The sequence below is a fragment of the Petromyzon marinus genome, chromosome 24 (genome assembly GCF_048934315.1).
Source record: "Petromyzon marinus isolate PM22_M1 ecotype Great Lakes invasive population chromosome 24, UKy_Petmar_22M1.pri1.0, whole genome shotgun sequence".
NCBI classification, from domain to species: domain Eukaryota; kingdom Metazoa; phylum Chordata; class Hyperoartia; order Petromyzontiformes; family Petromyzontidae; genus Petromyzon; species Petromyzon marinus.
This window is the reverse complement of record NC_133690.1, coordinates 17,662,597-17,689,378: the sequence shown is the minus strand read 5'-3', so window position 1 is coordinate 17,689,378 and position 26,782 is coordinate 17,662,597. Positions and strand designations below refer to the sequence as shown.

At 53.6% G+C, this 26,782-nt stretch overlaps 1 protein-coding gene across 5 annotated transcripts in view; it reads right to left on the bottom strand.

The window, feature by feature from the left end:
• Positions 1-26,782, bottom strand: part of FBXO3 (F-box protein 3) — a 128,389-nt gene that overhangs the window by 56,512 nt on the left and 45,095 nt on the right. For 4 of the 5 annotated variants that reach the window (XM_076069483.1, XM_076069482.1, XM_076069484.1 and 1 more), the window contains exon 5: positions 12,655-12,865. In XM_076069483.1, coding sequence (XP_075925598.1) covers positions 12,655-12,865 — 211 coding nt within the window. Of the gene's footprint in view, positions 1-12,654; positions 12,866-14,433; positions 14,724-26,782 lie in introns of those variants that run through there. The other variant, XM_076069485.1, reaches the window with a different exon arrangement.

Sequence of the window (26,782 nt, the reverse complement as noted above, 5' to 3'; positions counted from 1 at the left end):
CTCTCTCCCGCTCTCCCGCTCTCCCGCCCGCCGGTTTGGCCGTGCTTGTCGAAAACGAAGCGAGGCCTCACCTTTTGTTTTTTGCTCAATAATTTTCATTAGGCCGCAAGGTGTGCGCGCCGCTCCGGTAATTAGCTGCAGGTAATACAAGAGGTTCGGTTTAAAATCAAGTCGATCGAAGGAGCACTCTATCTAATGGGGAGTGCGCATTCACGTCCCAAAGTGTTTAACGGTTAAAAAGGGAGCCAGAATCAAGAGCAGACAAGACAGCCATGGGCAAATCCTGGGCTACGATCGCTGACCAGAATAATATTGGACGCAATATATAGTGTTTAATTCCTTTATTAAATTATCAATTTACTTTCATTATCAGCTCGCAGCTGTGGCTGGTGTGTGCGGCAGCGATTGCGAACGCACAGTTCAAAAAGAGTGGCATTTTACAACGCCATTTTAAATTGCTGCGAAATAGCGTACCTATTTTTGTACGTCTTCCTAACACCACATCATCGTCGTCGGCCACGATAGATCCACTGCTGGATGAAGGCCTCCCGACGGTGTCACCACCTCTCGTGGTCACGTGACGAAACGGCGATCGATCGAGCTCCCCGCACGCACACGCCAAACTCGTCGGTCCGTGCCCCAGCGGCAGACGGCCCCGCAAGCCAAGGTCCACCTTTAGGCTGCCACTGCCGTCAGTCTCAACCGTGACCTCCTCCGGCGGCGTGCTCTGCACTGGCCCAAGCACCATTCCTCGGCAGGCCGTACGTCCCTAACAAGCGATCGTTCTCTCATCAACGCGAAGCCTCTTCCTGTCTCCCGAGCGTAAATCTAAGCGTGCACTTCGCCCCTGCTTGTTTGCGCACTTCTCAGCTCCTGGAGTCCCGATTGCCTTTGTCAATGTCCACGTTTCTAACCCGTGACTATGCAACTAAGGCGTTCAGCGTTTAACTAAATTCTCCGTGTCGTCGTTTACACTTCACTTAAATAAAGTCCTGATTTCCGCATCAGCGGCAACTGCAGGTGCTAGCAGAAGACATCACGGTGACGTTAACGGCTTTGACCTTGATGACTTCTCGACCTTAACCTACGAACGGCATCGCCGTGCGTAGCGACACTGCGGTCCACACGTCGAGGCCTCGATGACGCGGTAAACTGCTACGAAGCTGCCCCTTATAACTCAACTATCATTCCAAACCAATTGTTCTCAATTCAATCATTACAATCCACCTCACGAGGCGGCGCCAGCTGGCGGACATCAGCGACGTGGCAACGCACCGACGCACAGACTACCGAGCGATGTTTAAGCTCGCGATATTGCAGGAGCTCGTACCGATCTCTTTAGCCTTGTATTTGGTGCAGTTGCTTCTTCGTCGTGTCCTCTGCAGCCACCAGAGGCCGCTACAATCACGATAACAAAACATGTTATCGTTGAGGCGAATCGCAAGACTGAATCGTGAAGATTAATTGAATTGCGAGGCAGGGATGAATCCTTCCACTGCTAGTGGGGATGGAGTCTTCATTCTTTTGACACCCGGCGCCTTCTATAAGCACGAGGAATTTCACTTACGTTCAAAGCCTGTCTGCGAAAACCAACCAGTGATCAAGCCTTTTTGAAAATCTCGTCCCCCTGCCACAGGAATGTGGAATCTCACGCATAGATCAAGGCCGGCGCAAGGGAGGCGAGCGCCCTTGTCGGTCGCAGGCTCGTTTGAGCGAGGGGGAAAAAAAAAGTCAGGGACGTCACTCTCGCCTTTGAATTCCTGGTTGATCCACTGCGGAGTCAGGGGCTCACGCGAGTGAGCGAGCGAGCGAGCGAGTCCGGCACTGGGCGCGGGAGCGAGCACACGGCACCTGGCTCTGACATGGACACAAAGAGGGAGGGCCAAGTCTGGAAGGTCACGACAGCGCTGACATTTTTCCCTGGCAGGCCCCCGTGAAAAAGCATAAAAAGGACGTTGCATGACACCCTTTCTCCCTCGAAGGCTTTTGTTGCAATTTAGCGGCCCGGGGGAGACGCTCGCGGGTGGGTGCCAAGGGGGAAGCGGGGGATGGTATGGGGGGGGGGTTAGGGGGGCATAAGGGGTATTGGGGTGGTAAGGGAGGTAAGGGGGGTGGCAGCGATGGGCAGTTTCTGTCCCCTCCCCGCGTCTCAAAGCAATGCAATGACCCACGCCAAAAAGCCCCGGCGATAATTCTGTCATCCCTGAATTAATGCGCATGCACAAGTTTAACTAGCGGCCAGCTGCACCACCACCACCTCTTCCGCAACGGCGCGGCAAGGCAGGGGGCACCCTGCAACCCGCGGCCCCCACGCTGCAAGGCATCCGGACGAACATTGCCAGTGGCATTTTTATTTCTTTCAACCGCCACCCCCCACTCCCTCCACCATCTTCTTGCGACGGCAGCAAAAAAATACTCTGCCGGAAATCAACAAGAGGACAAAACGGCAAACGGGCGAACACATTTGAGCAATCGGAGCGCACTCGCTCCGATTGCTCAAATGTGGCGGTTGACTCCGCGTCCTTTTCGGCAAAAATGGTAACAAATTCCCCAACGGGTGTTGGCGTTGGAGCGCGCGACAGAGCTAACGAACTGTGCCACGTTGAGCGGGCAGCGTCACACACGCTGGTCTCTTCGCTTCTCTTTCCGTCCATCTTTGAGCAGCTCGCGGGATGTTTAAGGGTTAACGCGCAGCAAACCGCGTATAGCGGGCGAGAGACACTTTGATGAATGCCGCAAGCCACTACCAAAAAAAATCAATTTGGCGCAGTTAAGGAGGGACAAAGAAAAAAAATCTATTTATAACGCCCTGCTTTGAAAAAAAAAAACAATGGGGAGTCACTTTCGGAATACGGAAAATTATTGGCCGCGTTTGAAATATTACGGCGGAGCAGTGGTCTCTCTACGAGCCGTAACTATTTTATTGCGCGAGCGAGCGTTTAAGCGGATTCGGAAGCGTCCCCTCGCTCGTTGACGAGCACGCCCACGCGCAACAGTGCGTAACGTCTGCGCGACTTTTCGTAACGCCTCGACAGGTCACAAAAATGTACCAGTTATTTTGTTCCCGCCGTCTCCCGTACGGCTGTCCCAACAGTTGCCGTCAACGGCGCGCGTTTTCGCTTAAGTGAAAAAATAAATAAATAAACAAAACCGGGCGTACATTTTCACTCAAATACTTGTTTTCCTCTTCTTTCGTGCGCTGGCCAAATTAACGGAAAATTTCCCAGGCAGAAACTTTTTTCCCTTTTGAATCGCGAGCAAAACAAAACGCCAAAACGTGGGAGAGCTTCCCATTACAGCCGCGCTGCATCGCAGAGCCCAGTAGAAATATAATCACTGCCAAGATTCAAACGAAAGTGCTGCGCGCTAGAAGCTAATTAAAGAGCACAAGTGACACGATAGGGTTCAATGCCACACCTGGTATTTTGCTGCACAACAAAGCAATAACTGTGCAACAAAGCAATAACTGTGTGCCGTTATCCAAGACGTGGATGCTGCCACAGTGGTGGAACGGTCAGCGCACTGGACTTGCACTCCCGAGGTTGCCGGTTCGATTCCATCTCCCCCACCTCCCCCCGCCCCTCCAACACCACCGGCAGGTAAAGTGTCGGTAACTCTACCCTCTTCCTCTTCCAAAAGCCTGCGTCAATTAAATCGGCCAAAAAAATTACCCACGAGTGCAAGCCACTTTCCGCCAGCAGTGACGTGCGCAAGACATTGCAGGGGCTGCGCCTTTGTCTCGGTCACCTACAGAAGCGATGCGAGCTCTCAGGGCTCCGGCACAATTAAATAACCCCCCAGCGGCCAGCTGTCAAAGCAAGCAAAGCCATGTCCCTCGCCTGAAGTCGCTGTTGCTCCCCGGCCCCCACCCACCCCCAATGCGAGATGCACATGATCGGCCCTCACAGCTTGATTTTACGCAATTATTCCAAACCGGACAGGAGACATTTCGAACTTCGATAGTAGGCGTGTAGCAGTTCAATCGCGACCCCCTCCACCCCCTGGCCACCCCCGCACGCCCCACCCACCCAGCAATTTGATCAATTGTCACAATTCAGAGGTGAACAATTCGATGGCAGAGTCAATTCTCTCGCTCGTTTTGCAACATCTCGTTTGCAACCATTTTTTCCATGCGTTTTTTTTATTTTCTTGAGAATCTCGTTTCATAACGTTTCATTCACCCACACTGAGCTGAAACGAAGCGGTGACCGGTGCAGATCTGCAGCCTTCGGCTTGGAAGAGGAGGTGGGAGCACCCACACTTCACCCCACCACGCGCGACCCGCCCATCGACTAACCACGGCGTGAACATTTATACCGCTGGGGGGGACGGACGGACGGACGGACGGACGGACGGAAGGACGGAGGCAGTGAAGAGGATTTAAGAACGTAACTAATTTGCGCGAGGTTCCAATTGCCGTGCGGGCGGATCGAACCGGCGACCTCTGACCTCCCGAGTGCGATGCGCTGACCGCCACACCGCCGTCGCAGCGCCGAATTTATTTGTAGATATCGGAAAAAGATTGGCTATCTCACACGGACAATTAGCGCGCCTGATTAACGATCGTAATTGACGAATCGATGCGTCGCTACATTCATATTATTTACGCGCGCGGAGCGAGTCGTGAGCGCATGCTATGCCCAATTAAAGCTGTTGAACGGCAACGTTAGTGTTGGGGCGTAAGTGTTCTCGAGTCTTAACGATGATTCATGCAGAAAATGTCAGAACAAGCCACAAACCGTACCAAACTCCCACAACTGCAAATACATAATTTGTGTGTATATATTATATACTCTCTCACATATTTCCCGCAAATTACGCAGACCAACAGCCAGCGAACGCCGAGCAGTGAGCGCGTTTGGCAAAAAACGTAACAGATTACGCTACGGAGACGCGGAGAGCGAGCAAGTGGAGCAAGATTTATCAAATATAGCACGCGGCAGCAGCAGCAGCAGCGGCAGCAACAGCAGCAGCAATAATATATATTTATTTTTAAATCCCAGATCCACTTGGGAGCTGGGCATCATAATGCGCCGTGATTAATCACCCGTTCCTACAGGCGTCACCATCTGCAACTGTTCGGTTCGCACTTCCGTCGGCGACGCGACCGCTGTTCGGGGCAAATCCCTGATCGGGAAGCTAATGCGGAGGGCTGCGCGAGCACGGGCGCGCGGGCATGCGCGTAAGAGTGATTGGCAGAAATTCCTCTCGGCACTCGGCGCAGAGCACACACCGTTCTCTTTTGTTGTGCTGCTCCGCATTACGACCGTGCCACTCGGCGCAAACTTGTCATTGCCGTCGTCGCCGCTCAAATTACCCGGAGATTTATTTTGTTAACCCTTAACCCCGTTCACGAACGGTAGGGGTGACCAGGGGAGGACAGGGTGGGGGATGGAGGGGGGAAGCTGGCCATAAGCGGTTGACGCTTGCTCTGTGAACCGGCCATCCCAAGTTCGATTCCCGCTCGCAGCACAACATCGGTGACAAATAGCTCAACCAGTCCTGGGCCTCTCCTAGGTCGACTCAGCCTCAAAAGAGTAGCTGGTGCGATGCGGTGTGTGAACATCAACAACTGGGGAGACAAAGGCGGCCGGGCGAGATGTTGGCCACCCGCCCACTTGCGTGCTCGTTTTGCGAAACGGGAATAAAATATGCGTCTGCTAAAGAAGGGTTTCTCGATGGATTATCATGAGCTGATATGTTATACCCAAACTATTGTCATCAATCGTTTTCAAATTATCTATTCCACAGTCCAGATGGAGCAGTCGTGATGCAACGGTTCGAGCGCCATGCTTATCAAGTCTGGAGATCTAAGTTTGATTCCCAGCCACGACCGACATCAGCGGCGAGCGGCAACCACAGCGGTCTTGATTCAGCGTGGCCCAATATGGTCAAACACAACCCCAATAGCGTGGCACGACATCAGCATGCCGTCAAGCAGCAGTGGATTGACCGATAACTTAAAATTATTTTAAGTTGCATTTTTATTAATTTACTTACAAGGGACATTTCAACCCAAATGCCACCCATGTATTATTAAATTCCATGTTAATATAAGCAGCCGACAAACCGTTTACTGTAATACAGACATTGAAATGTAACGCAGGCTGACTAGCACTTAGCACTGTGAGAGCCAAGCTATGTGTGTGTGAGAAAAAAGAATCGACAATGGGAATACAGGTGTGGAGAATCGTCGTCCCAGGTAAGGGATGATGGAACCAGACGTTGACACTCACAACACAATGGTAACCGCCAAAAGAAAGGAAAACGCGCCCGAGAGAGAGAGCACGTCCAGCGCAGAGAGGAGCGATGACATCCGCTCACATCCTCACTCCTACGATGAAACGACTCCTTCCCCACACACCTCCGGTTAGCACGATCGGCTACGTACGGTCCGAAAGAAGTTCAACGCACGGACGTGCAATCTGTTGCCTATCGCTCATTACAAACACGGACACGAGGATGTGAAAATCCCAGCGAGGCTGCGGCGACAAGACAAGTCGGAACTAATTCTTAAATATAACCGGGACCACGGAATGGTGACAATTCATCCAATCGCTAGCGGTGGGGTAATAATTAAATCTATAACATAATAAAAAAAAAGATATATGGTGAGAGTAAATATATAGAGATATAAACTGAGTTAATGAGGCTCCGTTTATGCTTTTTAATATCCGATCCCTTGACTTTTACAGCCCTCCAACTGCATACACACACACATATATAAAGATACATATTTACCAAAATGACAGCTCAATTCTGTCTCCAACATAATACTTAACGAAAGTAAACGCGAGCTGATAGATAGCGGCTTAATTTTCCCGGCGGCCGGCGCACGTACGTTTTAATTCGGCGTTCTCCTCCACGAAATATATATATTTTTTTACGTCTCGACGCCAGAAAACGACGGCAGGGCTCTGCTGCTGCAGAGAACATTCTTGGCAAAGCTTCCTTGACAGCATGGCATCGTGCCACGTAAACAGCCAGGGGGAAACAAAATCAGAATTAACATATTCCTCTGCCTTTCCCTATGGCCCAACTGGTATTTGCAAGATGTTACCTCCGAGCGAAATAGGCACGGTCCCTTGTGGTAAAGTTTGCAGGGGTTTTATATATTTATTTTTTGCGGGGGGAAGGGGGGGGGGTTTGTATGTTTTTTGCGGAGAGAATTTAATTTTTTTAATTTGCCAACCGGCACGGCTCTACGTGGCGAGTGCTGCCTGTCCCCGTAAGATAAATCAGCGGTGGTATTTGCGGCGGTGGACTCCACTTCCCAACGGTGTCACCCGGCGATTATAAATAAACCCGCCTCCGCACAATAGGTGAACAGAGCCCCGTGGCAACGAACGGTGAGGGGTGGGGGCCGGGGGGGGGGGGACGGGGATGGGGGCGGTGGAGGGGGAGGGGGGGGTTTGCGTTAGCGCCGCATGCATTTTTATCTAAAGGTCTGCCCAGTGATGAACTTGCTCGCCCCCGCTTAATTATTAAGTTGCACTAAAACGTTCCTTCCCTCTGAATCAAACGCGCTGGAGGTAACGCTCCGTGTAAATCGGTGGAACGAACGACATCACAGCCGCCACCGCTCTCCCGCCATGGCAAGGGATCCACGCCGGATCGGGGGGGGGGGGGCGATGCGGCACCGAGACGACCGATGCCACGCGAATGATTATCGTCCGCGGGCATCGCGCCGCTCCGCGTGGGCACGGCGGGGGCAGGCGACGGCGGCTGGGCGCCCCGTGCGGTCGGTACGTTCCGTGGGGAGGCGGGGCGCGCCGCCGACGCGGCCGCGCTATTCCCGCCGTCGCCGCGCGTTGCCGACGACGCCGTCCGCCGCGGCGTTGCGAGACCCCCGCGGCGTTGCGAGACCCCCGCGGCGCTGCGAGACCCCCGCGCGGTGCGAGACCCCCGCGGCGCTGCGAGACCCCCGCGCGGTGCGAGACCCCCGCGGCGTTGCGAGACCCCCGCGGCGCTGCGAGACCCCCGCGGCGCTGCGAGACCCCCGCGCGGTGCGAGACCCCCGCGGCGTTGCGAGACCCCCGCGGCGTTGCGAGACCCCCGCGCGGTGCGAGACCCCCGCGCGGTGCGAGACCCCCGCGCGGTGCGAGACCCCGCGCGGTGCGAGACCCCGCGCGGTGCGAGACCCCCGCGGCGCTGCGAGACCCCCGCGGCGCTGCGAGACCCCCGCGCGGTGCGAGACCCCCGCGGCGTTGCGAGACCCCCGCGGCGTTGCGAGACCCCCGCGGCGCTGCGAGACCCCCGCGCGGTGCGAGACCCCCGCGCGGTGCGAGACCCCCGCGCGGTGCGAGACCCCCGCGCGGTGCGAGACCCCCGCGCGGTGCGAGACCCCCGCGCGGTGCGAGACCCCCGCGGCGTTGCGAGACCCCCGCGGCGTTGCGAGACCCCCGCGCGGTGCGAGACCCCCGCGCGGTGCGAGACCCCCGCGCGGTGCGAGACCCCCGCGCGGTGCGAGACCCCCGCGGCGTTGCGAGACCCCCGCGGCGTTGCGAGACCCCCGCGCGGTGCGAGACCCCCGCGCGGTGCGAGACCCCCGCGCGGTGCGAGACCCCCGCGCGGTGCGAGACCCCCGCGCGGTGCGAGACCCCCGCGGCGCTGCGAGACCCCCGCGCGGTGCGAGACCCCCGCGCGCTGCTTCGCAAGGGGAGGCGGCGGCTTTCGCAGCGCTGGCGTCGAAGTGGCCCGATGGTGCAAGAGTTCGCGTGGTGCGGCGACGAGCATCCCCGCCCCCCCTTGCAAAAACAGGCGACGCATTCAGCTTTCTCTCGCTTACGCTGGGAGAAGAGACGACGGCGTTTGTTGCTCTCCTGGCGCTGTTTTGTTTTAATGCAGCTTGTTTGCGGGTCTCAGATGAACTACGGTCACGGCTTGGGGAAGCTTTCTTCCAGCAGTGTATTGATCATGGCTGACGATGTTGCTTTTATAATTTAAATTTTCCTACAATTTATATTTCTACCGAGCCTTAGGAACGCTCACAGTCAGCAGTGGATCACCCCGTGTCAAAAAACAGCGCGTTAGATAACGTTACGTATACTCTTCAAGTCACTTTCACCAATTAGTGATCATCACACGGCAAAACCAAAGTGTTGTTTCTTCTTATTTTATCTCCACATCTTCACGATGGTTTGTTCGTGCGGCCATGATTCCCGAAGCGCTGAGATTATCAACTCGAGACCTTCGCTGAACCGCTTGATACTCAGCACATTCACCAGCGACACCTTGGCGTTTTAAAAAATACATATATATCTTATAATTCTAGCCTTATGCCCGTCCAAGGCAGGGTGTATTGCAGTAGATCTGAAACTTGCAAGCGAAAAGCAGACCGCGACGTGATCTTCATTGCACTAATTCGTGTGCAATTTGTAAGGCCGCGGTGACACAGACTCATTTCATTTTAAGGTTATAATCCCTTGTTCATCGCGACGTCATTTTGACTTCTATGTCTCAATAGCGTTACGGAGATCACGTGACATGAGGGTTCTGCCTTTGTAGTGAGGGTTGTCAGTTAACGCTGAGGAGGGGGGAGGAGGCGCCTCGCCCCCCCATGTGGAGTGACGTTAGTCGCTAATTTTTATGAAGGGGGGGGGGGGGTGTCCATTTGGAAGACGTCACCTCTTTATGATTATAAATGGAGGGGCTGTTCGATGTGGAGTGACGTCACCTGCTCATGATTATTAATGAAGGTCGGGTCCATGTGGAGGACATAACCTGTTCATGATTATTAATGAGCGGAACTGGTCGACGTGGGAGTGACGTCACTTGCAGGACACACAGACATTCTTGGCTCATTATCGTATAGAAAATGAGAAAAATATGGATGATCGGTGACGTTTCGGGCAATAGCCCTTCTGCATAGCAGGTGAATGCATTATTTTATACATATATACAGGGCGCTTCTAAAAAAAATGTTAACACTTACATGGGACTACCGTTTTTAATGGAAAGGGAACGGATAATAAGCTGTAACATGATAACAAATGTACGGTAATAGCTTCAAAAAGTCAAAGAGTCTCCACGCCTAGAATCTTCTCCAGGTGGTCTCCAGAGCCCAGAGGCACATTTTTTGTGGTGTCGTTGCAAATTCTCAGAAGTGTTGACATTTTTTTCAAGCACCCTGTATTTAAAACCCGAAATGTTGGCGTGGAAGAAACCAGGATGTGAACGCAGGATCTCAACCACGGTGGCTCCCCACGCGCCCCCGGCATCACACAGCCACCTTTCACATTCCACCCCAATAAGATGTAACCCGGTTAATTAAAATACATTTGGGAGTGTAAGTTTGAATAAAGTGCATTATGATTATTTAATACGCCGTATACGCACAAGCACACCAAATAATTAATCACATTTGTAACTGAAAATGAACAAAGCGCCAAACGGCTTAATTAACAATGAGATGTAACAGAAAAGGCTAGGTTTGTTTGAATCGTTATATAGATGTAAATAAAATAAACAATCTGGTTCAAGAGTTGAACTGTTAAAAAATAAATGGGTCTCAGAATATGAAATATCGCAAAGTACGAACGTGTGCGTGAATAATAAGCATCCAGTCTTGTGAGTAATGACGGCAAACAGCAGCGACGAGTGCTTTTTAATTACAACGGTAATAACGATGATGCTGGAGAAAGGTCACCCCCCCCCCCCGTGTTGAGGGTTGTTTTACCATACTTCACCACGCGTCAAATGGTTTTGCTTTTCTTAACGTGACAATTCCGTGCGACGCTTCATTGGAGACTACAAACGGCATTGTGGAGACGTTGGTAACGAGCTATCGCGAGCGGAAAGAGCTACGTGGAAAATTTAAGACACAGTCGTCGTAGTAGTGCGATCGTGGACATGCAACCCGAACTATGGATCATACAAATAGACCCATAGAGACCCATCGAGATAAATAAAGACACGTAAGAAATACAAAGAGATACATTAAAGACAAGCCACAGCAGTACGATTGTGGCCGTGCCAGCCCAAACTGTAGACCAAATCGTGAACCACTGTAGTCTGCGCTCTACACAAACTCTCTGGTGAAGCCCTCTCGTCATGGCCAGCAGACCGCAGCATTGGCATCTTGTGCTTAGACCGGTCATCGACGTCATAGCCGTAGCGTCATCACCGTGACAGTCGTTGCAGTACCCAGCAATCGAGCCCAAGGTGCCGGGTTGGCCGACAAGGTGGGCAAACTACTGCACCAATGCTCCACTCCCAATATGAATTAACATCATGATATCGATTTTTTTACGGGCAATGTAATTCAAGTACCGTGTGTTTTGTCTTGCTGTGGTCTGGGACTGTTGTTGTTTTTCTGCCTTGACAAAGCTTGCATTTAGTGTTGACAAATCGGCAGGAATTGATCATTTGTACTTCTGTACTTTATTGATATTTATCTAATTATTTATATTTGTAGTGACTTGCTTACCTTTTCTCTATCTTGCTCTTCTCATGTCGTTGTTTGTGTTTATTTGTTTGTTGATGTAACTGGCCGACCCCACGCCCCTACTGGACATCGGTGAAAAAGAGCTTCATAGCTCATTGGATTTCTCCTCCTCTTCCAGTCTAAGTAAAGATTCTGAACGTAATTCTGAAGGAACATGGACCGGCATTACGTAATGCGAGCAGAGGAACAAAAATAAAATAAAAAAATCCCAACTCCCCAGCGCAATCGTTAAATAATACCGGTAAGTTAAACACCGTGAGAGTGCAATGGCAGATAAGTAGCCTTTAAAAAGGAGGAAAAACGTAAATCGCTTGATTTTATTTTTATTTCTTCAACCGTATCGCTGTGACCTACATCCCCCATCCGTTTGTTAATCTCCACGAGCACGCGGGCGCACGCGGCGATGGATTGGAATTGAAAGCAGCATTCACTCATTCACTCACTCACTCACCCACCGACGCACGTCGTCGCATTTAAGGGTTTTAATTTCCCACCCCCCGAGCAAACGCGCTGGCAATTCGGCAACGGTGGCTCGAGCTGGAGGCCCAGCTCCCAAAAAGAGATGATCCAGAACTGTTATCATTGTTTATAAACAAACAAAAAAAGAGATAATAACGGACTGGCTGCCGAGGATTTTAATGCATCAGCGAGGATGTAACACCTGGGAGATGGAGCGATGAAATCGGTTCGTGCGCGGGTGCTGGATACGTTTGCTGCATCGCAGGATCGTGAGGATGTGGCGGCGGTGGATTGGGGAGTGATCATGGCTGATGATTGACGATGATGATGAAAAAATAAACCGTCACGCAACCCACTCCTTCGTCGGCGCGACCATGAGCGGGAATCAAATTCGGGTCGCCGGGTTCGTAGCACAGCGCACTAACCGCTGTGCCACTGCTCGCACAGACACACACGCACACACACACGCACACACACGTACGCACACATACGCATGCACGCACGCGCGCATGCACGCGCGCGCACGCACGCACGCACACACACACGCACACACACACGCACACACGCAACAACAACCGCTGTTCGCCACTAAGTGGCAGTGACGCCAACACGGCGCTTATGCCAGGTCAGGTGTCGAAGGCCCGCTGGCAGGACGTCACAAAACAGACCCATGTGCCATGGGTTTGGCTAACTTGAGACGACTGGCAGATGCACCACGCGTGCACCCACGCATGCACTCGCGCACTCACCCGCACTGCGGACGGGTAGAAGACCTCGTGCTTGTGGAGGCCCCCCTTGTCCGACATGTCCAGGTACTGGCTGAGGGCCGTGCGGGTGCAGAAGGTGAGCGGCAGGCAGCCCTCGAGGCTGCGGCGCGTCGTGTAGCCCATCACGGCAGTCTCCACGTCCAGGAGGTGCTCCGAGCGGTGGTGGTTCGAGATCTTCATGCTGCCCATCAGCCTGGACACGCGGTCGCACGTACATCGCCGGATGTCACCGCCCTGAGCGGATCTCGGAAATTCCACTTCACTGTGGCGGTGGCGAGTCTATTGCGTAGAACAACCACGGCCGACTTCCCCGTGTTGTTTGTCTCGCAGCGACGATGAGCCGAGTCAACTCCCAGCCAGGACTTGAACCCATAACCTTCGCATTGCGAGCCGCCCGCTCAACCGCCGAGCCACCTTGCCAGTCAAAGGCGCAGCCCTGCAACTGCTCGCTGACACCACTGCTGGCGGAAGGGCCTCCCGCGACAGGAAGGCTTTGGAGAAGGCTCGGTGTATTTTGGTCTACTCTTCCGCACTGGCAAGGCGTCTTTCTAAGAGGTGGGGGTACCCACACTTTACCCCACCACATGCGACCTAGAGCTCTCTCTAGTGCAGGGTGGGGTTGGGGGAGGGGTTTGGTAATTATTTCTCGTCATAACGGAAAAGGTTAAGGGATAGGCGTGCGCAACGAGGCAAGTTTAAAGCTGTTTATACGACCGCGTATATATCTGCACGGTGCCGCGCCTCGCTCGGATTAGCCAGCGGAGCTGGGAGTGAGAATTGCAAAATATAAATATATATAAATGCAAAAGATTATCCCATTTCGTCAGCTGTAACGAGAGCCTAAAGAATACAGCCCGTGCCAAAATAAAATTGACTAGTGAAAGCCCGGTTAAAAATTTATGTATATGAAAGTGGCAAGGTGGCTTAGGGAACTAAATCCAGGGCAGTGTCACTAAGCCGGTGCCTCTCTGACATCGCCGGTTTAACCGCGAGACGGTGGGAGAAGAGAAAAATATCCACGGCAGTGGCCGCCCCCCCTCCCCTCCCGACCCTCCTTTCTCTTTGTCCAGGGGTTTTGTGTCAACACTTGGGCAACGGTGGCCTTAGCCGGGGCCAGCGACGACAGCGACGCGACCACACGAGAGAGAGAGATGGAGAGAGAAATATCTCTCGGGGCGACGCGCGCGGCGCTTCAGGATTCCACGTCGCCGGTGGACGGGATCACGACAGCGGCGATCGGCGTGGTGCTAAACCGTGACCCTTCCCGGGCGGCAGGCGAGTGCCGTCGGCGTGTTGGCGCTCGCGAGGAGAGTCCGAGCATATCCGGCTTCATGTCCCAAAGTTGGGGTCGCCAGAGCGAGGCTTTGGCGACCGGAATATTATCTGGGTGGTGGCGGGTTAACGACACATTTATATTCATGCCACTTAAACCCCAAAATAACTTTATTTTGGAAACAGTTATTGTCGTCGCGATGCTCCTGGGTAGGTGGTGGAATAACGCCGCCTCGGACGTCATCGGGAGGGGCCCCAGCCGCCACGGTGCACAAAGCAGAGGAGAAAACTTTTAAAGACTGATTATAATCTCCAAGGTTTGGGCGTAGCATTGATCAGCTTAGCTATTCTTTTATGGGCTAAGTCCATCGTAGAGAAACACGACGTAATACTGAAGTTTAATTCGTACCGGGACAATGTTTGCAAGTTCAATCTCGTCTGAGGGTGGGGACTCGCTCCATCTTTCCTCTGGGGTGATAAAATGACTACCGTTTTGTGGGGTAAGTCAACTGCAGTTGTCCTCCATACAGGACTCGTCCCTGACGTGGGAATGCAGAATTTCCACTGCCGGCTCCGCAGGGCTGCTCACAGGTAGACAGCATTTAAGCTGGAAATCACTTTGAGTCCGAGACAGCTGGAAGGAAATAAAACCACAGATATTATTAACAGGTGAGGGCGACCGCTTTCTCATCCCTGTGCAGCGGTCCACGACCAATACCACGGGCAGCGGAGCATGTCAAAAACTATAAACACGCATCAAGCAGGCCGGGGCCGGTCGACCTACACGCGTTCCCGCGCCGACGCGCGCACGCAAAGCGTCGGCGCCGCAAAACGTGTGATTTTCCTCGCCGAACGATCGCCCACCCCACCCAACCCCCACTCACTTTGCCACAGAGCCGGCCGCTCGATCTGCGCCGCAGCCCGTTATATTTTGCGTGACGTTATTTCCGATAACGCGATTCGCCCGGCACAAGCGCGCCCCTCGGCCGTGAAGTGCCGGCGGTTTAAAGATCCCCGCGCCGCTGTCTGAGAGCGGCAGCGGCCGACCGCTCGCTCCGCGAGCTCGCGGCCCCGTCTCCATACACAACTCGTACTTGCAGGGTGGAGCCCTTCGTCTCTCTACTGCTGGATGAAGGCCTCGAGCCCACCTTCCACACCCCCCCCCTCCGCCAGCCACCCAAAGCCGTGTCGGTCGTGTGGGTCGTTTGGCCATACTTCACCGTGTGCATCGGCGAAGATTGGGAAAGGCAAAGGGGGGGGTGTGGGCGTCAGGACTGGGTTTCAGATCTTGCTCGGCACTTGACGTTAGCCGTGGGTGGCAATTTAAATTCAGGTCACCGGGCTCACGGTGCGGTGCGCTCACCACTGCACGACCACTCCTCCTGATGGATGGTCAAACAATCACGTGACCAAAATTATATCAATCAGCCATGATCAATCCACTGCTGTATGAAGGCCTACTTTGACCATCGCCATCTCTCATGGTGCTGCGATGCATCAATCCGAGCCGATCTCCGTTGCTCCGTCGCGTCATCACCCCATCATCGCCACCACGTCATTACCACGGCACGTCATCACCACGTCGTGTCATCGTCACCATGTCGTGTCACCATGCCGCGTCATCGCCACCATGTCGCGTCATCGTCACCATGTCGCGTCAGCACCACATCATCGCCACCACTTCGCGTAGTCGCCACCAGGTCGCGTCATCGCCACCACTTCGCGTTCCCTCCTTTGGGCTGACAATTTTTGTCGTCAGCCTCGACCGCGGTCCGTCGTCCCTCCCCGCTAAGGCGTCCCACCGTGGTTCCTGCCGCTCGCTTTTGCTCAACGGCTGACGCACCCACCCTCCCACCCCCCAATTCCGCGCATCATCGTCGCTCTCTTGCGTATGAAACCTCGCCGCGACGACGTAAACCGGATGCTGGTGATCTAAGAACGGGGCTAATCCAAAAGTTTTCCCCGTCACGGATTGTTTAAAGATCCGATTCGATTCCCTGCGATCACGACGGCCCGCGGCGAGAGTGGTCCGGCCATGTAATTAAGTCTTAATCCCTGCCCCTGTCCCTTGGCCGGTTTCTCGCAGCCAGCTGCTCCGTATTCGAAACAGCGTCGCGCGCCCGAGACTTCCCGCAACTCTCTCTCCTCTAGACTCCCCCAGGTCCCTCACCTCTCCTAAAACATAATAATCCAGTAAGCCGCCGCGACCGCTGTCACCTCAAGACTGCTCGCTTCGCAGCTGTGAGCGGGACCCCGTCAGCGGCTCCCGATGCAGTTCCAGATTAACAACAAGATCGCACTCACCATCTTCAAAATCCTGCTTGGACTCACCCCTGCTTACTTCTCCTCCACTCTCATCTCACTCTACTCCCCTCCACGCACTCTCCTACCTCTCTCCCCTCTCAGCTCACTCGACTCCCCTCCAAGCACTCTCCTACCTCTCCCCTCTCATCTCACTCGACTCTCTACGCACTCTCCTACCTCTCATCTCACTCTACTCTCTACGCACTCTCCTACCTGTCCCCTCTCATCTCACTCGACTCTCCTCTACACGCACTCTTCCACCTATTGGTCATGGGCAAGGATCGAATTGGGGTGGTCGGGTCCATAGCGCAGTGCGCTCACCACTATACCACCGCTCCCCAGGCGACAAACTGCCTATTAATTACAGCCTTTGAAAGCAGCCTTCATTGCAGATCTGCTATTTTTTTTTACCTGTCACCATCAGCATTTTGGCATGCACTTGGATCCCAAAGTTAACTGTTGAAGAGAAGACGCGAGTGTCATCCCGCTAGCGACGGTGCATAAATAAGGTATGAGCTACGCGTATAAACGAGCTCGCTAATGGCACCGTGCCCAACGATGTACAGAGGGGGGGCGGGGGTGGGGGGGATTTGCGATTATGAACGCGTAATTATTAATCAAGTGATGTCGGGAGCGGCCGTGCAGTGGTTAGAGCACACTACATCATCATCAGACGTCGCAAGGCAAGCAAAGGTTGGGCCTGGACGGCGTCTTGGCTGGACGACTACCGTGCATAACAGATGCTACGGGCATCGTGGTCAACTGCTCGCTCCCGGTTGCGGAGACGTCCAACGTGGAAGCGACTCACTCAGTTGCGACGCAGCCGAGTTGCGACACAGCCGAGTCGCGCAGCTGAGCTCGCGAAGATCTTCGCAGCGAAAGGTGCGATGCAAAATAGATGCTTGTGTTAGGTCACCATGTGATGATCCGGCCAAGCCTACGTCGCAAGACCCTCGACCGTCGCAAGACGGCCAAACAAACGAAAACTGTCATGCGGGCGGTGCCCAAATATTTATCGTGCCAATTTGTTATCGTTTCACAATCTATTAAGAGGATGCTGAACGAGGTTGTGGGAATCGTTCAACACACGAGTTAAAATTATAAAATAATAATAGCAATAAAAAATAATTGACCCGTCACGATGGCTCTGTCAGGTGCTGGAGGGATGGATCTTTAAGTGGCAGAGCTAAAAAACAATAATAATTTTGACGAATCCGCAACACAATACTATTCAGCGCGACGGTTATCCCTGTGGGTTTAATGTCGCCAACCAATGCGAAACCATCTTTAAAAACCACTGGAATTAAACCGCAACGTTCGGCTTCCTGCCAAACGCCGTCGCGCCATCTGAAAGCACCTCCGCTTGCCCGCAAAAGTCCCACGTTTTGCGTGCCATCCCGTCGTCCGTCTAATTATTCTGCTTCACGCCAATTCAACTTTTATTCCCACGCACCGCTGCAATCCTAACGGCGCTTTGTTAACGGGGGGCTCGACTGTGCCGTACGGCTGCCAAAGCCGATACGGCGAGCGCCCTATTAGCATCCATTACGGCACGGGAAGCCGCTGGGCTGTAATGGTGAAGTCACACTGGGATTGCCATCCAGGGCTCGCCGTGTGGGATCGATTCGATTTCCCGGCATGACAGTTGAAACAACGCCCCCCACGCCCGTGTCCACCGGGCAGTATGAATCGGGTTCACCACGGCCAGTTGGTCAGCAGGCCTGGTGCGGCGGGGCACATTGTGTTTCGGTGGCATTTCTTAATTTGTCTGTTAATTTTTAATTTTACCTGGGAGTAGGGTTTTCACTTGCTTGGTAGTGGCTGTATATGGCATTTGGTCCTTATATAGAATTAACAGACAGCGTTGCGGGATGCTTTTAGCACGAATGACGCAATATGAAATGAAAGTAACATTAAAAAATTAAAGTATTGTATTACTCCAACCTCTGTCCAGAACATGTGGCGAGCGCGGAAGCGTAGGCCCTCTCTCTCAGGAGCAGCAGCAGGAGGCACTCCTTAGCGGCGATGGTGTGAGCATCGCAAGTCTACACCTTCACCCTCACCTGCTCCTCGCCATTGCCGGTCGATACGAGCGGCGAGTTTATTTCCGAAAACGTTAAAAACCGACGCGCGCGAAGCACGCCGCTGAATGTAAAGCGAGCGATCGAGAGGCAGCGGGGGGGGGGGGGACACGGCAAATTGACCCCCGCGTTGCGCCGAAGCTCGATCTGGGCTTCGTCTGTCGGTTCGCGGAGCTCGCAGCGCTGATAGAGAGACGCGGGGAAAACCTCGCTCGCTCACTCGCTCGCTCGCGTTAAGAGGCTCCGAGCGGGTTCACGCGAGGTCAACGATCCGGCGCGTGGCGAGGTTATTCCAGCGCCGCCGTCGTCGCGCATTCGCTCTCGTCGTGGGGGGGGGGGAACCTTCACGCGCTATCCGGGAGTGTGGCTCCGTTGGTTAAATGCCTTCTAATGCCACCGCCACTCATTGTCACGCATCGAATTACCCAAACATCATGCCGCAACGCTGCTGCCCCACCCCCTCCAACGTCCCCACCTCCTCCCCATCTTCGGCTCGCTGAGGGGAACCGCTTCCCATCTCGCTGGCAAGACACCTCATTCGCGTGAGCAAACGTCCTAAAAAATAACAACCTTCCCACTTGCGTTGTAACGCTGCACAGTGAGTGTGTGTGAGTGCATGCATGCGGGCATGCGGGCACGCGCGTGTGTGGGCGTGTGCAAGTGCGTGGGCGTGCGAGCGTACGAGCGGTACGGGCCACACCATCCCCCCTCGTGTGCCGTGCCGGCCTTCACAGTCCGTTAAGGCTACACGGAGGATCGTTGTGCTCGCCTTTGTGTGCAGACCTCAAACGGGTACCCGGTGCCGTGCGTGAACATCAGTATTGGGGAGACAAAGGTGGCCGGGCATGGTATTGCACCACACCACCCTTGCGTGTGCTGCACCTTCCTTCATAGGTGCTCACTGACAGCCCCTTGTAGCTCACTGACAGCCCCTTGTAGCTCCACGCGATGTCTCCAGCACGCATCTCTCCTCTTCCTGCCTCTACGTGTGAATTCTGAGCGTGCGGAATCAGACGTAGATTTCGGTTGTTTTTTAGGATTGAACGTTAAACGCAGTCGATTAATAAGAGTGTTATTAATATTATGATTGTTTCAGAGTTTTGTTCTATAGTGCGGGCAAGGCAGATTCATTATTATGGATTTGCTTAAGAATAATTACAGTAATTAACACGACGGGTACAACATTTATACAAGTGCCCACGAGGCGTCCGCGCGTAACCCCGATCGCGCCTGTCGTAATGCGTAAAAAAAACAACAACGCCGGGCGAAAATAAATCCGATAGATCGCTACGGACAAGCTGCCTTCTCTCGACAACACGGCCACCAAAATATTCGACAACAAACGCCCAAGACAACGATGGGGGCCGGGGGAAGCGGGTGGAGTGAGGGGGGGGGTGAAAATACTGGCACAGACGAAAAATCACGAAGGCCCCCAAAACGAACGACAAAACTCAAGGCGAGGCAGCGACAAACTGTCGCTTCGGGTAACGCGTCACGGGGCTGACAGTTATTAGATTAGGACGTGTTTGTCCATACGTCGCCTGTCAGCTATGCCACAAGCGCAGGGGGGGGTGGAAAATTAATAGAAATTGATTTCAATAAAGCGGTAAAAACAACATACCTCCCCGAACAAACACGCCGCTGACGGACAGGTTTAATCGTTTCCCCATTTTGAAGGAGGTGGGTTTTTTTTAGTTCTCTTTTTGATATCGGGTGCCACGCGTGCATGCGTGTGTGTGCGCGTGTGTGTACACGTCTGTGTGTTAGCGGTGGTGTCGCGGTTTGCGCAATGCAGGTACAAATCCGGCGACTCGAGTTCGATTCCCGCTCGCGGCCAACACTGGTGGCGATTTTATGAACCAGTCCTGGGCCCTCCCTAGGTCGACTCAGCCTCAAATGAGCACCTGGTGCGGTGTGTAAACATCGTCACTGGGGAGACAAAGGCGGCCGGGCGTGTTGCTGGCCACCAACCCCCTCGTGTGCCGTTCCGGCCTTCAGCACTTGCCCCAACAATCTAAGGTTTTACGGGGGATCTTTGTCTTTGTGTGTGTGTGAATATATATGTACATATTGGGAGCGGTGGGGTCAGTGGTCAGCGCACTGTACTATCAACCCGGCGATCTGCGTTCGATAACAGTGGCAAAAATCTGAACGGGTGCTGGCCACCCACCCCTTCGTGTACGGTGCTTGCCTTAATAGGTGCTCTAATATTGTTTTGTCTTTCCGAGGGGATCATTGTGTTCGTTACACTTACATACACAGATAACAATCATCCCGCTATATGCATACAGAACTGTGGCTCAACAGCTGTTAGCAAGCGCCCGTGACGGCCGGCATGACGCACAAAGGGGGTGGGTGTGGTAAGTACCACACCCGGTCGCCTTTGTCTCCCCGGTTCTGATGTTTAAAGCCAGGTTTCCGGGTTCAAGGAGCAGTGCACTCATCACTAAGCCACAGCTCCACCCAAAGCACATGCAATACCCTCGATCGCTTCAGCTCCAGGAAGCCACGCAGGATTTGAGCCTGTCTAGAGCTCGGACGGGCGACCACCACCGCCACGCATAAACTTGTTATTTTAGGCACGGTGCTCCAACAAATGGCTGCGCGTGTTTGTACGAGAACACATTCACACCATTCATAATAACGTCGGATTCACACGGTCCGGTTCTATTTAGATTACCACTCCGTACCGACGCTCGTCTTGTTTTGAGCGGCGGTATAACGCCTCCCCCACTTCGTGTGCCGACCCCCAGGAATGTTGTGGCTGCGGTGGCGGTTTGTGGCGGTGGTCGCGTTGGCGGCGCAGGTGGTGGTGATGGTGGCAGTGATGGCAGCGGCCTGTTATGGCGGGGGTGGTGGTGGCTGTGGCAATTGGCAGCGGCGCAGGTGGTGGTCGCGGTGGTAGCTGCGGCAGTGGTAGTGACGGTGCTCATCGCGGTGGTGGTAGTGCGGGGAGGATTTGGCTTATATCGGTTCACAGCTACAGGTACGGTGGGGGGGGGGTTGTCTGGGTGGCGAGAAAGGTGATAGAATTGAAACCTTGGTAGGATCAATTCCAATCATTGCATTTCATCTCTCTGCCGCTCGCTTCATTACACGTGCCCCTAAACGGAAGCCAAAATCCATTCTGACCCTGTTTATCTTGTGCTGTTATCTGCAGCCGGTTTTTTTTACATGCTGGGCCCCTGACAAACCCCCTCCCCACCTCCGATTACCTTCCCTAAGCCACGTATCTAACGAACGCACGACCAGACGGCAAGCCAGATAATTTCCCCCCCGTCTCGTCGTTTGCTTCGGACGCTGCGGATGTTGGCAGGGGGTTTTTTTAACTCACTCCTGGTTTTTTTTGCCTTCTTCTTTTAACGTTTTCCAACAAAGGGTGAAAAGGCGTGGAACGCATTCGCCCCCTCGCCGGTCCGTCGGTGCCGCGACGCATGACGGCGTATCGTGAAAAAAAAACGATCAAAAAATGAATGACGCTGGAGATATGAGAACCTGTGTTGCTTGCTGGGACTTGCCCCCGCCCCTCTCCCGCCCCCGTGCAAGAGAAAACCGGCCGATTTGATGGAAGCACGGCCTGAAAGTTGACGGTAATAAACCGGCGTGCTAGAAAAAACACACGCCTTGCCGGCCCGTGGAGACGGCACGAGAACGGCGCCCATGGACGTGCGCGTCACTTCCCGCGTGACGTGTCACGCGTCACGTGTCACGAGAGCATCTCGCCTTCCCTCCCGGTGACGTCGTCACGTGCCTCGTCGCGGGGCTCGTAATGCTGGAAAGCGTCCGGGGCATCCACGCGTGCGAGTGATTTTTCTTTACCCCGGTTTTGTCGTCGCTCGAGAGCTCGTTCGCAGCCAATGCGGCTGCCACCCCTCTCCCTCCGGTGACCGTCACGAAAGTCTCTCTCTCGAGCCTCTCCGCCGTGCCGCCAACGCGCAGCCTCGGCAAGAAAGCCACGTCGAAGGCGCGGGAGCCGCCCCCGACGCCGCTCGCGAGTTTCAAACCGCGACGATGATTTTCATTTGTTTCATGAGATTTCACGGGGCCCGTTGTGCAAAGACGCGGGCGGGCGGGATTTGTTTCTCAGAGCGGCGGGCGTGAACGTTTCTTCGACTGAACAAAGCGGCGACAGACATCAAGCCCGGCTGTCAAAGCGTCCGCGCTAATTATCGGCAATGAGGCGGTGGCCGCGTGCCGACGTTTTTTTCCTTCTCCTCTGGCCGTGCGCCGAAAAACTTTCCCGCGGTTCCCCACGTCAGCCCCTTTCACGAGCTCTGACAATCGTAACCATTACTTTTTGATATTGAGCCATTTTTTTTCTAAGGGTATATTTGCCCAATCTCTTTTCAGAGACACATTTTATAGTGTTCTCATCTTGTTTTTTATGAAGGTGCTTTGTCTTGAATATGAGAATTATATTCCGATTCAAAAAACCCAAAGCTGAGTAATGTTTCTAAGCTTCGGAAGTCGGGAGAGAGAGGAAAAAAGAATTACGGACAATTAGAGCTGTGAAATGGTAAAACAGAAGCTTGCTTCTTCCTTCACCCATTGGCCAAGTTTTAATGAAGCTCCATTAGGCTTCGAATTAATGAGCTTAAACGTACGGCGTACACAATTCGCTAATTTTTCCAAAATGCTAAAACACATGTCCGCCGCCGATAATGCACAATGGTATCTCACGCTGAATTATTCATGGCAAATAGTTAATAATAGATTTTCTCAGTGTTTATAACAAGGACATTCATTTGGGGTAGAATGGTATCCCCCCCCCCGTTACAAATCACCACGTCACCTTCATTCGCTCCGACGCGCGCCTGAAATATTGCGCCTCTTCGTTTCGGGGGAATTTCTCGCCGACCTTTAGTTATTTCAGATTAAGAGAAATAAACCGAGGTGGGCGCGTAAAGCATGGCGTAATAAAAGAACAGAGATGTGTTTAAGGCAACGCAATAAAATAAAAATAAATAAAACTACCGACGGAATTGAAAACAGAGCACGGGGGGGGGGGGGCAGCAGTGGGGGAGGAGGAGGAGGTGGGGATGGGGGAAGGGGGGCATGCGCGGAAAGGTGAATAGATGACTGTGCCGACACCAATTCTCATCAGCTGCTCCTCGTCAGTCCACGGCGCTGGATATTAAAACAAAATAAAAAAGCGCCTCTCATTCATTAATTTTTATTCAGCGCGCCCTCCCCTTCATTAGCGCTGTCCGTCTCTCGGCCTCGTCGCACCATGCCGATTCTCACGATGGCAGGAAGCAACGAGCGCTTCAGGGGCTGGCGAAACGCATGGGGGGGGGGGCTACTAGTGCCACCGCTGCCACCTTAAATGAGCCATCAGAACGAGCGACCTCGCCGGCATTGCGACGTCGTCGGCCGGCGTCAGATCCGCGTCCCTTTGCCTTGCCTCGCCAGTCCCATCGCCCGTGCTGGCGGACGAGCGAGTGGGCGAGCGGGCGAGCGGTGCGATCGCGCTGTAAATTTCCATCGCTCTGGTCGTCAAGCCTCCGAGAGACAGCGCAGGCAATACGTACCCCCCCACCACCCCCACCGCCCCCGCCCCCCACCCTCCCACACCCCCACCCTGCCGGGCCTCCAGACCCTTAGCTCAGAACCCGCGTGTTTGTCATCGTCAACGGTGCGCACATTATTGAGCTCAAAAGTCCATCGCGCAACGAACTGCTCCTTAGCCGTTTCAAGAGCATTGTGTTCGGCTCACGGCGAGCGGTGCCTGCCGCCCAAGATTAATCAGCCAAGGGTCGCTCCACAATTGGCCGATTAATAACGCGTCCACTCATAGGCGTTGATGTGTTCCCCACACGGCGACCAGCAAATGCCTCCCTCTCCAATTCCCGTTGGGAGAAAATGAAATCCTCATTTCTGCCTCCAGACAAGATGAGAACAATGATTGGTAAACCTGCGCTGTCAGACTTCAAAAGGAGCACAAACCCCCGGTCATTTTATTTTGAAAATTGCGGCGAGGTTCAATCATAGCTTCACCCCTCCAACCCTCCGCACACTCCTCTCGTGCCACCCCTAAAACCCGCAGCCCCCCCCCGCCCTCCCCCCACTCGGAGGGCATTGCAAACGCCGCACTACTTTGTGCGGCACTCGCAGCTGGCAACGCACGCCCCACAAAGGCTGAGCCACTTAATTTATCTTTCCGCAGTGCTTTTTGAGATGAGTTATTTATAAACTCATCTCTCCCCCCCACCCCCCCGCCGCTGGTCCAGCTCACCGTTTGCGTCCAAGCCTTCGTTGGCGAATGTACAAAAAGTTTAAACAACGGCGCCGTCTTAATGACGGTAACGATAACTGTTTAGTGGCTTGGTCGGTCTCACAGCGCGGCGCTCTCGCGACGGAAGGCGCTCGTGTGTTTTTGCAGACGCGGTGTCCACGACGACCGAGTAACCGGCGGCTACTTTCCAAAATTTCTATCGGGACGACGGTGCGCAGGATGTCCCTGCTCGGTTCGAATGACGTCACGAGGGCAAGGTCCTGCCTGCGAAGCTGACGGCGGCGCATTTGCACGGCTAGTGGCGCACACCGCGGTTATGACCGGGGCGGCCTGCCGGGGTTGGAACCACGGAAACCTCGGAGGCGAGCGGCGCCGCCGCGGGGCCCGCGTCGCCGCCCCAAACGCGGCGGGCTTTTCGCCGCGTGAGATCCGCATTTATCACGGCACGTCCGCTCCGCTGAGCGTTGCGATGTACAAGCCCAATATCGCAAGCGGGGGGCGGTGGGGGGTAGAATTGAAGAAGAAAAAACGCAGCGCGGCTAATTCCGGAAGAGAGAACAATTTCACCATCTCGCACACTCTCCAAGGCAGCATTGCTTCCCTTTTTCTGTCAAAGCCCTTAATTAAAAGCTAATGTAAGTGTCATCGATTTAGAACCACATGACTAAATATCTGAAGGGCAAAGAAATAATACGTCACGTTGCGGGTGTGCGTGCATGCGTGCGTGTGTGCGGGCGTGGATGCGCACGGTTGGGTGTATTATTTTTGTAACACTTTTTTTCTTGGTGGCGTATTATTTTTTTGCTTGACGGGCCGTTACGCTTTGCCGCATTGTAATAGTGCGACCGCGTTCCAAAATACACCGGCGGTTCCACACGCCCCCAACGGTGGTGACGCCCCCCCCCCCCCAACTAACAAATAAGTATACAAAATAATTTTTACACGGAGGTTTGGGGAGACAGCCGATAATGGAAATTTTTTACGTCAGATTTTTTGGCTCTGTTTGTTTTCCTTACGGGGGCGAACCAATTCAAAGTCATCCGTGATGACAAATATGGGGAATGCACGTGCCCTTTGTGCTTGAACACGAGATGAGAGAAAAGAGACAGGAGGGCGGTAACGGTAGGCCAGCAGAGTCGTTACGCCTGCTGTGTCGGTGGTGGTGGGGAGGGTGGGGGCAAGGGGGGGCGCGTGGCAGGGTGGGGGGAGACCGTTAATGCTGTCCCTAATAAGTTGCTAAGCACATGCATCACGGGCAGGTAAATATCATCACGTATGTGCAAATGAAATATGCTGGCCAGTGTGCAATGGCATTACATTCTCACCTTCAGGCGGCCTCCTATTTACCCCCGAGAAGACGACGGAACGACCGAACGAAGAAAAATGTAAAAGGAAAAAGATACGAGAGGAGAGAGCTCTGACCGCGGAAATGCAAAATCCTGAGATGGGAAGGAAGGCGCGGAGACGTAGAGAGAGAGAGCGAGAGCGGCTGGCGTGACCGTTCGAAAACGGACGCATTAAAATGTACGAGCGCACTATACGAACACATCTTTTTGGTGGACATCGTATGCTGAGATATTAGCACGAAACGAAGAAATGCCCCCGGATCTGCGTGGAGGCGCGTCAGCCGCAGCCTCGGAGACCGAGTTGTCTGTATAGCCGAGCGAAACGCAGGAACAAATTAAGCACCAAATTACCGCGTAATGCAACGTTTTAAAAATAAGAAAAATCGGGCTGTGATGTTTAAATTCGAAAATCGCTTAATCCCAGCTGGAAAATATATATATAATACAATAATTTCGAGAAAATAAATGAACTAATCTATTTCTATTTATCGGAACTCTCGACTCAAACGCAGCTACTGTACCCGCACAATTCCTTACGGCCTCGTGACCAATAGCAAGCCTTTTAATTTTTCCCCGGGTGAAGCGAGAGGGATTTTAATCAGGATCTCAAGGCAGTATTTTTAGCGGAGTAATGTGCATATTTTCACAGCTCCAAACATCTGCCGGTGTCACGCAGCAAGTTATTTTGGCCCCGATTTCACACCTTTTTTAACATCCGTTAAAACTGTAAATTGCCTTTACCCGTTTCACCGCTCGAAGATAGAAGAGAGAGACTGAAAAAAAACACCCCCACCATACCCGCAAGGCTATAATAATAAGAAGAAGAATAAGGCAGAGTCAATCAAAGACCGTGCGCGAGCCCCGCACGCACG